Source organism: Nicotiana tabacum, chromosome 24, assembly GCF_000715075.1.
Source record: "Nicotiana tabacum cultivar K326 chromosome 24, ASM71507v2, whole genome shotgun sequence".
NCBI classification, from domain to species: Eukaryota; Viridiplantae; Streptophyta; class Magnoliopsida; order Solanales; family Solanaceae; genus Nicotiana; species Nicotiana tabacum.
In genome coordinates, this window is record NC_134103.1 from 59,724,253 (window position 1) to 59,740,385 (window position 16,133).

General features: G+C 38.6%; 1 protein-coding gene across 1 annotated transcript; it reads left to right on the forward strand.

Moving 5' to 3' along the window:
• The first annotated feature begins 13,615 nt into the window (after window positions 1-13,615).
• On the forward strand, window positions 13,616-14,812 carry LOC142178168 (uncharacterized). Its single transcript, XM_075247498.1, has 3 exons — window positions 13,616-13,719; window positions 13,923-13,944; window positions 14,288-14,812. Exons 1-3 carry the CDS (start codon window positions 13,616-13,618, stop codon window positions 14,810-14,812), a joined length of 651 nt encoding a protein of 216 aa, XP_075103599.1.
• Window positions 14,813-16,133: the final 1,321 nt, after the last annotated feature.

A 16,133-nucleotide genomic window follows, 5' to 3' on the forward strand; every position in this document is an offset into this window, starting at 1 on the left:
GGAAAGAAATTTTATTGATGATTGTGGTATTTTCTCGAGAATTGCGAATATGAATCTTCAATCAAATAGAGAAATAAGAGTAAAAGATTGATTGGATATATTCGTAAGTTTTCTGATGATCGTACAAAATAAGGTAAGGATGCTTATATAAGGGTACGATATATAACGATTTTCCTTCACTTAATCCCTTCCCGTTACCAACATTAATTGCATTAATTGCCCGTTACTAAAATTACTCGTAACGGTTGTGGTAATAATAAGAGATCGCGCACAATCAAGGATAACGCTGATTCCCTTTCCATATTCGTAAATGTTCATGAATCTTCCTCTTTTATTGTCTTCATGCATCTCATGCCTATTTCTTCTTTCCCAATTGTCACCTACGGTACCTTCTGTAATCAATCCCGTGGGTATTTTAAATGCGCCTCATCATTCTTCTTTATTAACCTGATACAAATGCTACTTTTCATCATATCATTAGTCCACGTGTGGCATGTCTATTTTTCCACCAATACAGATAATCACCCACTTTCTGAATATTCTCAACTGAATATTCGAAAAGTGGTAAGTTTATTTATGGCGGGAATGTCTTGCCGCATCTTCCCAACATCATTATATTTTCTTGAGAAGCGAAGAAATATACGTTATTTCCATTTAATGCTCGGGACACGTGTCCTGTTACAATTGGTTCTACAGTTTATAGCATCTTTTTACGGTTTTCTGCGACTATATCTGTTTGAAGTGACGATTCCATGATGATGGTTTAATAATTATGGTTCTTCCTTATAAATACCACATTACATACCACCAAAAACTTCTTCTACTTCCTTGAATTCACATCCAAAACTCCCTCTACACTTTTACTTCTACATTCGTGCTTTTACCATTAAAAATGGCTTCCCATTCTTCAAACCATTCTTCATCATTTGACCCTCGTAATACAGTCATTGTTGATGAACTTCCTCTTTCTTCTGCCTAGTTAGAAGTAGAAGAGGTGGTAGACTTTATAGCTTAGGTTCAATATCAACCTGTAGCTCTACCCCTTCCCAAAAGAATACTCCAAGACCTTCTTCTTTCAAAGCCAAAACTTCATCAGCCCCTAGATCCCCCTCTAGAGGTAAAGACCATAACGAACCATTGCAGAAGCCTATTGTTTCTGAAATTACTCCTCAAAAATTTTCTTTCATATCAGACTGTGAAGCAATGAGAAATAAATTTCTTCTGTTGCAACACTTAATCCTGCCGATCATTACCCTACCTTGATCACTCCTGGTCTCCATCCTCTAGTTTGCCGTGAATGGCACTAGAAATCTAATTTCCCTGTGGTAGCTGATCCATGTCCAATCCGCACTCAATAGTGAGTGAAAACGATTGTTGCAATTATAATACGCACAAAGAGTCGGGGGAGAATTCCTCAGGGAGTTTATGAAGGGCGCTAGGGTAGATACTTGACGAGAGCACATGAAATAACTTAATTGCACTTCCAAACAAATGGTGATTATTTTCCAAATTAACACTAAAATCTTTAAACTAATTAGAAGAAACTAGAAAGCGAATAATTTTGTTATGTGTTTTTAATCAATTGAGAAAAAGCCTAGGGATATAACCTTCGCCTAGGTGAAAACCTAATGGGTAAATTACATTAATACTTGTTTTGTTGATCGGGGTGTATTATAATTCTCAATTCTCGAGTACCCATTCAATACCTCTTGGTTATAAGTGGTTATGCCCAAATTGGCTTTATCAAGTCCAATTGGGTATCAATTCAAACAATTGACGTGAGCTCAAGTCGGATTTTCCCTATCTCTAGTTCAAACCTTTTAATTAGACTAGCCAAAACCTTAACTAGCCTAATTTCTTATTAGCCAAGTTTTTCTAGACTAAGTCCCTCTTTCTCAAGTAAGAACTAGGTCAAATAGGCATGAATCAATGTTTGCAATCATTACTTCTAGAAATAGTGCATAAACAAAGCTAAATAATAAACACTTAATTATAAACAAGCATTAAAATCAATAACCCATAAGGTTACACACTAGTGTTGGGTCATAACTCTCGATAAAATCTAGCTACTTATGCTAGAAAGTGGAGAAAACAAAGTAGAAGAAGTAATTAAAGCCATAAACTAAAATTAAATAATAAAACTAATGGGTTTTCTCTAATAATTGTCACTACTTTCCCAAAAGAGTAAAATATAACCGCTACAACTGCTTACAGTACAAAACTTTCCCTAAAAAAGTATTTTCCGTTTATTTATAGTGTCCTAAAATTCGCGAAACAAATGCCCTTCGGGAGGTTCTGCGGCCGTACAATTCTATGTGCGGTTCGCACTTTTCTTCTCTTCTTCAGTTGGGAGGAATTTTGCAACCGCACAATTCCATCTGCGGCCGCACTTTTCCATATGCAGACCGCACTTTGACAAGGCGTCACACTTGGTCGTTTTGCACCTTCTCTGAACTTTTCAAATCTTGTCAGTGCGACCAACTTTTGCGGCTGCACAATTTGGTGTGCAGACCGTGCTTCTTTAAAATCCTATAAAGCTTTAGCTATTTTTTCTGCGGCCGCATATGCATCTTTACGGACTGCACTTTCTTCTACGGACCTCACTTTGGCCTGCTTTGCTCCTTCTTGCCTTTTTAAGCTGAAACACACCTTTTTGAGTTAGATTTATTTGTTGAGGTTCAATTCTCCAACATTCATGCAATTTGCATAATTTTATTAGTTTTGGGGACAAAAATCAACACTTTCAGACTAAAACTAAAGCAAGAAGGTACTAATAAGTGGTTAAAATCCACACTTATCAGTATGTGCCTCTGAGCCAATTTTCAAACAACTGATTTGCAGAGTTGCTTGAAGTTTCCTCTACCTTAGTGTATCCTCTCTGGTCCTCCTCCCACCTATTGACTTAGTGATCATTGAATTTTCTCGTTACTACAATGTTTGCCTTGGTTAAATAGGCCCGATAGTGTGGAGGGCAGTAACTTGCCTTCATTACCTATCAAACTTAGTTTCAGCCCATTTTACTTTTCAACACTTACTCCATCTGTATTCCCCCAAGCTTTTCCGCGAAGGTGACTTTTCCCCTGTGGCGAGAAGCAAGAGAGTTTTAGTCAGCCTCGATGATGATCATGACCATGGCTGGTACGCCCGGTTCGTGGCTGTTCCCACTCGTGAGTGGGTGATGAGAACATGCCCTTTCATGATAAGTGGAACGTTGCATGTGAGTATTTTTCTTTGCCACTTTCTTTTCTTTTCTTTCATGATTTCTATTTTCTCATGCATTTTTTTTATTTTTCAGCAATTATGAAAGTTTTTGGTGAACTTTCCGTCATTCGTGATTGGGTAGAAAAAATATTGACCGCCGCCCCTATGGATCAGAGATCGTGGAAATTCCTCTCCCAAAAATTTGGGTGGAAAGTGAAAACCCATGGTATTCTATTTTGCCATGACTTTTCCTTATTGTAACTTCTCTTATTCTGACCTATTTTATTATTCTTAGGATTTGTTGTTCATGGCATTCGTCCTGCCTCTATTCTTACTGCTAGACTTACTGTTAGCGTTGCCCAGGAACATATTTTAAGTGTGTCTTCTTCAAAGAGGAAGAACAATGAAACCCGCACCTCTGACGAAGAAGAAGAAGAAGAGGAAAATGACGACTCTCTAGTAAGGAAGCCGCGAGTTAGGAGGCGCGTGGCTTTAGATGACAAAGCCACGGTTCCCCAGTATCAACCTTCAGGCCCCGTGCCTTTTAAACATATTGATGAACCTGAGAGTGCCCCTTTGGATATCTCAGAATATGAAGATGTTGTTAACCCCCTCCCCCTCAAGTGCTATTGATAGGCTCTTTGCTAAGGGATTTGAGGGTGAAGCCTGTTTCTGAAGAGCCACCCCTTGATGCTCTTTCATTGACCCCTGTTGCACCTGCAGTCATTCCTTCCATTACTTCTGCTATCGCACCTACTGCTACTCCTCGTGAAGAGGCTGGCCCTTCTAGCGGAAGAAGAGGCATGAAATAGGTCTTTATTTTAATTCCCTGACAGTGGAAGTTTATTAAAGAAGTCCAACCAAGCTGCGGTGTGGTTGAAACCATTGACCGACCCTGTGGAGAGAGAAAAGCTTGAGTCTCATAGCTCTATCACCTTAATGAATGATGTTATTCATTCTGACCTTAAGGTATATTCCTCTTCTCTCATTTTTCTTCTTTCCCTTTTAAGTTTATAATCCTTCCACCTTTCGTTTTTGCATATCAATTTAACAGGTGTGGATATGATGAGAAGGATATCTTGGACTGCTCAGCAAGTGATTGAGTTGCGTACAGAAGCTGACAATTGGAAGGAGCAATTTGAAAGCCTTCAACTTTAAAAGGACGTCCTTGCTGAGGAGAAATGGTCTTTGGATCAACAGCTGAAGATTATAACTACTGAGTTGGCAGTTTTGAAGGCCTCTTCTAATCAAGTTGAAAAAGAGAAGGATAGATTAGAATCCTCCTTTGCTGAACAACATTCAAAGGTTACTGAGAAAATTAGGAGCCTGAAAGAGCTTCTAAATCAGAAGGAGGTGTATGCTAGTGATCTAGTTCAGATGCTCACCAATCTCAAGAGGACCTCCGTGCCTCTTCTGATAAATTCAGGTTCCTCGAGGATACACTTGAACATTTGAAGGCATCTTATGAAGCTTCAGAAACTAAAAAATAAGACCTGAAGGCAGAGATTGAGCAACTAGAGAATTTGGCTTTTTAAACACCCATATAGAAACATTGATCGAGGCTAACCAGGAGGGTTTTGACCTCGAAGCTGAGATTTCCAAATCTAAATAAGCAATTTAAAACACTCAGCAACGTCAAAGTTTTTCAACACCCTAGGAAGAAAGTTCGAAAGGTGATAAAGACTGTCCCGAAGCTGATTTAGCCGATGCCTTGCCTTCGTCTTCTCCACAAGTTGACCCTTCTTCACCTGCTGATGATGCTCCTTAGTTTTTCACCATTCACTTTAGAATATTGGTGTTTATGGAATATTTTGTTTTTGTTTTTTGTTAGAAGTTGATTTTGGGAAACTTTTCCTCCCTTGCTTTTGAATGTTAATACTAATATTACTTCATTGCATATTTTTGTGTATGCTTTCCGCTCTTGAGTTTTTGAGCCTTTTCTTTCATTTAAAATGCTTTAACATGCCACCTCTAAATATGCATAGATTTTTTATAAAAGAGGGCCTTTTTATATTAACTACACTGATGAAGATGACGTCTTATCTACATGTTGGTATAAAGATATGAAATATGAAGTAATTTGAATAAGTTTTATTTGAACTTTCAAACAAATATCTATTTACAACATTTTCATAACTGCTTTCTTTATAGCAGGTTTACAAGTACTGGTCTATTTATCTCGTGACTAAATTTATGGCCTTAACCTAAAAGTTGGGAGTTTACTGGAATCTTCGGTTCTTTTCCTTTTGCGAGCTTGAATATTTTATTTGAAATTTACTTTAAGGTTTTTCCTTTGGCTAAGCTATAATTTTATGGTGTACATATTATTCCTTCTTTTACTTCTCCATATGCATAGTCCCCCTAGTGTTTAAGCATTGAAGCATGAAAACTTGAACACTGAATCAACTCCTTACTTTGGTCCTTTCCCTGAAAAAGGAAATACACATGGGACTCGGAGGTAACATTTTTTATGATGACTACTTAACCCTTTCTATCAAAATTATTGTAACCTAGACCGGGAATAATTAAGTATTCCGCGTGCCTTTTGGGTCTAATATCATCATCTGGTAAGGGCTAATTTTTTCCTATCATGTAAAATGGTTAGTAAAACTTCACTGATCAATGTAAAAAAAAGAACTTTTAGGATACCTGACTATGGGTACTCACTCAAAAGTAATACTTCTTCAAGTGAACTACATTCCAATTGGATGGTAACACCTTGCCGTCCATAGTCTCTAATTAGTCATGATGGCACCTAACCCAACCCACTAGGTAAGCCAATTAATAATAATCCAATTCAAATGAGAGTTACTGAGAATATAATGATGAAACAACTAAACTTTTATACAACAACCCAAGGACTGGTAGTACAAATCATGAGCTTCTAAGATTTAGAGTTTACAAAGCTGGTATGAAATAAATACATCATCTGTTTGAAATATACATAAACATATTTATAATTCTAAAGCTACCAAGAACAAGATGCAACTATAACTAGAATGCAGATACATCTTCAATGCCAGCTCCCGCCATACACAGCAACATCAGCTCAAAAATCTACACACAAGGTGCAGAAGTGTAGTATGAGTACAATCGACCCCATGTAGTCAATAAGTAACAAACCAAACCTTAGGTTAAAAGCCGTGACGAGCTGGGACAACGGTCAGAGTCCAACACCAATAGCCAAGAACAACCCGTAACAATATTATAAAAGCAGTACAAGTAATAACTCAAAGATATGATGCTCATCTCGTTTACAGTTACGGAAAAATAGGCATACTTTTCAAGTATAACAGTTTAACCCATATCTTTCATCAAAATCACCAAAATATGAGTATATCAGAAAACTGTGATTTTTCCCAAAATCTTTCAACAACAGACAAGATGTTTCATTATCATATAGCATAAGGAAAGTACACCTCTATGCCTACATGTCAATGTGTATGTGTAGCCATGAATGTCACAATACCGTTTAGCATGAGGAAATACATCTCTATGCCTACATGCCAAGTATGCACGTCAAATGTAATGCATCACAGTGATGAACTCATGTACACACACTCTTAGAGTACTCAATCTCACTGTCTCACACTCAATTACTAAGTACACTCAATCACTCGGCACTTACGCTCACTGTTGGTATGTCAGACTTTGGAGGGGCGTATCTTGCCCAAGCGCTAATATAAGCCAACATGGCCTGCTGGTGTGCAGCCCGATCCCATCTTGAATCAATAATACTTGCTGTCACGTGCAGCCTGATCCCATCATGGATCAATAGAACCTACTGCGGCATGCAGCCCAATCCCATACATATCACTCACAATCCGACCCTCAGGCCCCAACTCAGTCATCAATCTCTCTAGTCTCTCGGGCTAACAAATCTTATGCCAATCAGCCCAAACAATGATAACATGATGTGACAACAAATGATAGCAGAGATTGAGATATGATATGCAAATGAATGAATTTGACTGAGTATGTAATTATAATTTAAGCAAATAACTCAACAAAAGAGATGACCTTAGCGGGTCCAAATAGAATAAGCATATAGCCTAAACATAATTTCTAATATGATTCACAACTCATACAATCAAACAAGTAAGGAGAACATGGATGTAACAAGATATAACAACAAAACAAGTATAGCCTAATAGTCGACTAAAATCATGATTTCCTCGGTGTATGCCCACACGCTCGTTACTTAGCATGTGTCACCTCAATACATCTTTTATAACACAGTTACCAGGGCTTAATACCCTCAAATCCAAGTTTAGATATGTTACTTACCTCGAACAAGCCGAATCCAATACCGAGCAAGCCAAACAATACTCTAGAAATGCCACCCCGCGCATACCGAACTCTGAACGACTCAAAACTGGCCAAAAGCAACTCAAGAACATCAAATAATTCCAAAGGAAACAAACCCAATCGATAAAGGTCGAATCTTTAATCAAAATCCCAAAGTTAACCAAAAAGTCAAACCCGGGACCGTACCTCGGAATCCGACAAAACTCATAAAATCCGACAACCATTCAATTATGAGTCCAACTAAACTAGTTTTTCTCAAATCCGACTCTTAATCGATGTTCAAAACTCAAAAATTCACTTTATAAAATTTTAGACAAAAACCCACAATTTCTCTTTTGAAATCATCAATCAAATGCCAAAAACGAAGGTGGAATCACAGAATAAAATCAATACCTAGTAGAAATACTTACCCTATTCCATGTGGTGAAAATTGGCTCAATCCAAGCTCCATAGGTCAAAATATGCTAAAATGTCTGAAAGCTACGAAAATAGAGTACTTATAATCACTGGACGAATTTATGAATCGTGATCGCGAAAAAACCATCGCGATCGCGAAGAATAAGAAAATTTACACTGCCCTAAAATACTCTACGCGTTCACGAGCCTCTTCATGTGAACGTGATGCCCACATATGCCAACTCTTCGCGACCGCGGACTGACCCGCGCGACCGCGGAAGAGAAATCACTAGCTCCTAGCTCCGCATCTCAACACTACGCGATCGCGGTTCGTCCTTCGTGAACGCGATTCTCCAGTTCCCTTAACTACACGATCGCGTCCTATACCTCGCGAACGCGAAGTAGAAAACCCCAACTCTAGACTTTACCTTTCGTGATCGCGTCTTCATCTTCGCGATCGAGCGAAGTACAAATGCTCAAAACTACAGGTCGAGTCATTACATTCTCCCCCACTTAAACGTGACCAGAGTCATTGCAAAACCATCAAATCGCCGTGTAACCTTACCATGCATCTACCCGGAGGTGATCCCACGTCACCCCAACCCATGTAAGCCTGATAACATAACATAACTGAAGATCATTACTTCTACCTTAGTCCGTAAACCTTAGAACCCAATTTCTAACATCTAGAATTTCTTACAAGACCCGAATCTCGCATCTACACATTGTATAAGTCTGAACAAGCTGTATCAAGCCATAACCATAACCCAAGATGAAATCACATGATATACCACATAACTCACATACTCGTAGCAAGAATTTCCAATCACCGTAGCTGCTTAAAACAAATCCGGTACCGGTAATGAACCTCATATCAAATAAAAACCTTGTTCAAATCCTTCGTACACTGTCGATGAAGAAAGAAACACATGGAAACTCATAACCACTCCTCAGATCAACAAGCCACAGAGCTCTCTTGCTAACCAAAACTATAGCTCAAATTCTAACTTGGCTTCCGATAATACACTTCCAAATACACCATAATCAAATTCGATAGCAATCACTTCAGGCCCAAAGATTTTATCTCATCAAATACAAGCTACTCTACTGACATGCCACACCAATACTACCTAGAACCATAAATCGTGCAATCCATGCACCAATAAGCAACAACTCAAATGTACTCAAACATGGAAAGTGATTCAAATGAGAGAACCGCCCGCATGCTCAGCAAGTACCACCACAAACGTAATGCTATGAACCCATCACACACAGTAGACCCAAGACACACAAATCTATCACAAAGGATCATATCCCAACATAACCCCGCTGCAATACGTGACGCCATCCAAACACTGGTCCATATGAAATACCTCAAGCCGCAATGCTCAAAATCAACAACCACATGCAATTCGACAACAAGTACACTAAGTGCATGACCATAACCATGGAGAAGCGAATAGAACTATATACCACAACCCGAAAAGACCATAACCAATGAGCAATCAACCATTCAACACCCCAATAACCATCTCGCTCGAATTCCTCTATAAGGCCCAAACAAAACCGCATCATGTGTACATATAACCAACAAATCACAACCCCTCGTAGCATAGAAGAGTAATACATAGAACATATCAGAACACGAACAAGCTCAACTCTAACTGAATGCCACACCCCTCAACACTAACAATTCTAAGTCAACAAATCCGACCCTGTATAGAATACATATCCTCATTGGGCCTACCAATGGTCCCCCAATTCAACTCCGGTCATCCCCAAATGGATAAATGGCCATCTAAATGTCCACACTGACCTAACAATAGCACATACCACCATCTAGCTAACTTTGGCCACATCTTCACAGTCCGCAACCCCGAAACAATTTGCTTCTGAGAACCCCTAGTCTCCAATCCATAGAACACATGAATCACCATAGCCGATCCCAACTCCACCACTCGAATGACTAACACATCTCTCATACACAATCATCCCCACGAGAAATATTTCTATAATTCTTCCATTCCACATAGAAAAATCTAAACATCAACAGTCGATCAACAAGATGATATCCGCAATACCAATAAAGCATTCATAAGTCAAAAGACAGTGTGCCTTCTGAAATGCGCACCCTTCTCAGGAAATACCAAGTAGTAATAACATTCATCTAATCACCTGAAACCGTCCATGCTATCTAAGAATTCATGACCTTCCCTTTAAAACTGAATTGCTACTTTGTACATGCAAATCTCAATCCCACAGGATGCACCGCATCTATCATGCCATCATATGAAAAGCATGAGAATCCCATAATCAACTCTGAGTCACAAGCAAAATACATACCAGATCAGTCAGAAACCTTCCACTTGATCCCATCAAGGAGAAAATCACAGCACGTCACATACCCCTCATACAGGTAGATAATATCAATCTCAAGTTGTGGCAAAACTCATCGAGAACACTTCGAAACCCATTAGCACATAACCAAGTTATTAGAACTGAATCCCTCTAACTCAACCAAGTCACTCAGGTCGCCAACCTAAGAGTATTGCCACCATGTACCTGAAGAGACTTACCATATCATAAGTACCCAAAGAACCGATCATACCATTACCATACTGATCCAACCTACTACCAAGTAGGGGTGTTCGTCAGTCGGTACTGTACGGTATTTAGACATTTCGATTCGGTATTTTTGGTATTCGGTTTCGCAAAATGCTATACCAATATCGTACCTAATTAAATTCAGTATGGTTCATTTTTTCTCCTTTCGATTTTGGTTTATTCGGTTCGGTAACTTCGGTTTATTCAGTTTGAATACTAACTAGTGCATAGAGTCATAGGCGATAATATTCTTAGTTAAAGTACTCAAAAGTACAAAACTAAAGCTGTTTATTGATAAAAGTTTTGTCCAAAACCAGCAAATACCAACCTAGCGAGAGAAAGCTTAGAGAAATATCTTATCACTTGCTTAGAGTTAATTGATGAACTTAGAGAATAAAGGAAACTAAAATTTTAGATTTCTTATATTTAAGTTATAATTGATAAAATGTGTATTGTGTAATATAATATATATTTCAGTACGGTATCGGTATTTTGGTATTTCATTTTAAAATATCAAATACCATACCTAATACCAATATTTTTTTAAAACTCAAACCAAATACCATACCGAATACCAAAATATCGAATACCGAATACCAAAATTTTCGGTTTCGGTATGGTAATTCGGTATTTACCAAATTATGCACAACCCTACTACCATGTTGTCCTATTTCCTCCGAGTTTCTTCTGAATTGCCTTCAAGCTGACACTTCTCTTCACCATAATACAATGATCCTCAACCAAAGCTTACCACATAAGATCCTAGCATGAAACCACATCACCCTAAAGCCCCTAAGCTACTCTATTCCTATTTAAACACTCAAAATACCGCATCTGAGATACCCACTATGAAGAGACCTTATCTAAATCTAAAACTATTTCCTTTACCTTTCTGAGGATCCATAATCATACAGAAGTACCGCAAGTCCCGGTACAACCCAATGCAAATCTCAAATCTTAGCCATATACAAATCTGGTAAATTATCAAATGCCACATATAAATCTTGAACCCATTAGAACCTCCTTGAGGGTCCTCCACCCTATCAAATCTCAAATGTATTGCCTAACCGAGATGAACGACCTATGCTCCATTAGCACACTAACACCCAAAGAAGTAATCCACACCTTTAAGCAACCGAGTGAATCCATACTGATATTCGACTTAAAGTATGTATATTCATATACATATTACCTCGCATTTTACTCATGTTCCAAAAATTTCGGATGTGTAATATAATAATTTATGCTAATTCATGGTATTTTTATGTGTAGGAATCATCCGGAGGCAATGTGGGACAAAGGTACATGATTTGAAGGAAAAAAGGGAACAAAATGGAAAATTGGCACAGTGTAGCGCCCTAGCGTGGGGCACTACCTGTGGACCAAATTCTAGTAGCTCAAAATTCCCAGCGCCAGGGCTAGCGCCCCACACTACCCTGGGCGCTGGGTGACATGAACTTATCCTATTTTGCCCTGTACTTGGTTATTTCGACCAAGAAGCCCCCAACTCGTATTAAAGCAAGTCTAAACCTATTTTGGAGGAGGAGATGCCACTTTGAAAGGAAAACACAAGCATGGAACATTCGGAAGCACGTAATACATCGATTCATCCATCCTTCATCTAATATTCATAGCTTTTATGTTTGAAAATAATATTTTGATTATTGTCATGAACATGGGTGGCTAATAACCTCATTATTCTGGGGTTATGGATCGTTATTAACTATTGTAGTTTGAAGGTTGATTGTGTTGCTTGATTCTATCATATTAATTTGTTTATTCAATCTTCCACTTAATTATTCTATTGCACACCTAACAATAGAGTACTATCTATGAATTTATAGTTGAACTCAAAAGTGGGAACTATAGATTGCATATAAGATTGGATAGAGTAAGTTCTTGAATCCAGGCATCGGAGGATAGATTCGCGATTATGATAGACATATTCTAGTTTCCTTACTTGGTTATTTTTGTAGGAAATATACATGTGTTCTTGTAAATTTTGATTCTATAGACATATAGTCTTAGGTTGGATTGAATAGGTGAGCGAAGCATCGAAAGAACTTTTCGAGCATAATAAACCCTGCTAATCAATAGATTAGATAAGTCAAGTGATTATATCAACCTGAAAAATGCAATAGGAGAGACGTTAATCCCATAACCCTTGAATATCCCCATCTCATTGAATTCTTTATAAGTGTTTGTTTTCTCTACTTGTGATCTTATTTTCTTGCTTTCTTATTAGTTCGTAGTAATTTAGTTACAAAACTCACAATCATCTTCTTCATACTCACTTAAGCATTAAATTTATAAATAGCTTAGATTGGACAATAGTTGATCATAAATCCTCGTTGGAACGATACTCTCTTATCACTTTATTACTTGTCGACCGCGTGTACTTGCATGTGCGTTTGGACCAAACAAGTTTTTGGCGCCGTTACCGGAGATTTAGATTTTAGCTATTTGTCTGAAATAGGCTTTTATTTATTTTTGTTCGAGTGTTAATTTGTTTGACTGTTTCTGACTCTACAAGTGTTCACCTTAAATGCTAAGAAGAAGCAACAGTTTGAACAATCTTCCTCTTCCCAATCCTGAGCCCGAAAGACTTTCCACAGGTTAAGGAGGGAGGCAAAAGCAAGAGCAAGAATTACAGAGTTGGGCATTGTAGTCCAGCCACAGCCAATCGAGATAGCAGAAAATGAAGAGAGACCAGTGATTGAGGCTGCAAGGCTTAGTCTCGCTAACATGACTCAGGCTATCGTGAAGCCTAACATAATTTGGCACTTTGAGTTGAAACAGTACATGGTGCAACTGATCTAATCCACAGGGCAATTTGTGGGTTTACCGAGTGAAGATTTGCAGAGGTACATACATAATGTTTTGGAGATTACGGATATATACAAATATCTGAACATCCCCAAGGACTATGTCAGATTGACCTTGTTCCCCTTTTATCTGTTGGGGGAAGAAAATGAGTGGTTGAACAAAGAGCCAGCAAACTCAATCCGAACATGGGATGATCTAGCATAGAAATTCCTTAACAAATTCTTTCCCACAAAGAAAACAAAGTCATTGTGAAGCCAAATTCTGGGGTTTCAACAAAAAGATGGCGAGACTCTACGTCAAGCCTGGGAGAGATATAAAAAGCTACTCAGATTGCCCACATCACTATCAGACTGCTGAAGTCCTAGGTCATACTTTCGTTGATGGGTTAGACGAAGCATCCAAAATGAATCTTGATTCGGCCTGTGGAGGTAGTTGCATGGCTAGGCCGTACACTGAAATCCAAATCCTGCTGAACAATTTCACAACTAACGATAACAATTGGCAAGGAGACGGGGAACCACAAAGAGCACTTAAATAGAAGGCAACAAGTGTTATTGAGCTTGATGATTTCACAATATTGAGAGCAGATATGCAAAGTTAGCCAATCAGGTAAATAAGATGACGATGCAACAAGCGCAACAGATGCAGCAGATGCAAAAAATGTCTACATGTTGTGAGATATGTGGAGAAAGCCACACGAGTAACCATTGTCCATTGAATCCTGAATCCATTTATTTTGTGGGGCAGCACAACAGGGATCCGATATGGGAACACTTATAATCTAAACTGGAGAAACCATCCTAACTTCTCTGGGGGCGGTAATTAGAATAGTAACAGACCTCAAGGAAATTTCAACGTACCACATATTCCACCACAACAGGCAGAGGATACTACTAATGAGTAGTTAAAGAAGCTCTTGCTTGATAATCAATAACTCCGTCTCGATAATCAGCAACTTCGGACAGAATTCAATAATTTGGAAAGGCAAGTTGGGCAAGTCACCTCTACTCAGAATCCTAGATCTAATGGGACACTCCCAAGTGATACTGAGAAGAATCCCATTGAACAAGTGCAAGCAATTAATCTAAGAAGTGGTAAAGCATTGGAGGAGGTGCCACCTAAAAAGTATGTGTCTAAAGAAGTTTTTGAAAGATTGGTACCTCAATCAGAGGTAGAAGCTGAAAAGAAAGATGATAAACATAGGCAGGAGATAGAGTTAAGGCCACCACCACCTTTTCCTCAAAGGTTGCAAAAGTCAAAAGATGAGTCCAAGTACAAAAGATTCTTAGATATCTTGAGCCAAGTGCGGGTGAATCTACCTTTGATAGAAGTGCTGCAAGAAGTTCCTAAATATGCCAAGTACTTGAGAGACATCGTGGCCAATAAAAGAAGGTTGACAGAGTTTGAAACGGTTGCACTTACTGAGGAGTGCAGTGCTAGAATACAGAGTAAGCTCCCGCCTAAGTTGAAGAATTAAGGTTGTTTTACAATTCCCTTTGCGATTGGAAAACATGAGGTTGGTAGAGCCTTGTGCGATATGGGAGCGGACATTAATTTGATGCCACTATCAGTCTTCAAGAAGCTCGATCTTGGAGCCCTCAAGCCTACTGCTATAACTCTATAGCTAGTAGATCAGTCATTGGCAGTGCCTGAAGGAATTATTGAAGATGTGTTGGTGCGAGTAGGGAAGTTCATCTTTCCCGCCGATTTCCTTATTCTTGACTACATGGCCGATGAGGAGGTTCCAATTATTTTGGGGTGATCATTCTTGGCCACTGGAGGGGCACTTATTGATGTGAGGTAGGGAAAGCTAAATATGAGAGTGAATGATGAAGAAATCACATTTAATGTGTACAAGGCGCTTAACCTTCCTAAGCCTTATGAGGATTTGTACATGATCTCTATGGTAGAATCGAAGTTGATAGAGCAAGGCCCTTATATGGAGCATACTGACACGGAAAAGAAAATTAAGTTAGAAGAAGTGGTGTTGCAAGCTGAATGTATAAAGGTAAAAGAAAAAAGGGTTGGAGAGGAAAGAGGAGATCCTCTTAGAGCACGCAAAAAGGCAAAACTCGATGTTAAGAGGAGGAAGCGAAAGCGCCCAGTATGAGTAGAGTAGCAGAGTCGTGCCACGACTATAAATAAGGCGCTTGTTGGGAGGCAACCCAATCTATATTTTATTTTTTCTTTATTTTTATTTTTATAGTGTCACGTTTTGTTTTGTTTTTTTTTTGTTTTGCAGATTAGGGGAAGTCTGAGTACCCGAAGTTGAAGCTGAGGAGCATGTTTGACCTTAAGTGTGGGGTTATCCTGACCCTTAATGTTAAAGATCATGTCGCTAGCTAGTCCCTAGAGGATCTCAGGGAGTATTTCTCACCCTTGTTTTAGTATTTTTCTCTGTGATCCATGCATCGCGCACTATGCATAACATAAGTGTGGGGTTGGGGGAACTACTTTCTGAAGTGTAATTGTATAAAACTATTCTTTCTATTAGTTTTCTTTTAGAACTCGTAGTAGACATAGTCTAGTTAGTTAGTAGTAGTCTAGTTTTGAAAAAAAAAACGAAAATACAAAAAAAATCAGAAAAAGCTCGGACTTTTCCCGACGATGGATCTCTTGGACAACTTTCTTGAGGCATTAAGGTCTAAATAAAAACACCAAAAAGTTTTTTTTTTTTTTAGGATAGTTAGGTAGTATCCCTTGATTTTTCTTTGGGCCCCAGTTCTTTTCCAAGGGTGCAGCTTGAACCGGGTATTTTATTTTTTTTAATTTTTTAGGAGTAGGATAGGAAGAAAACT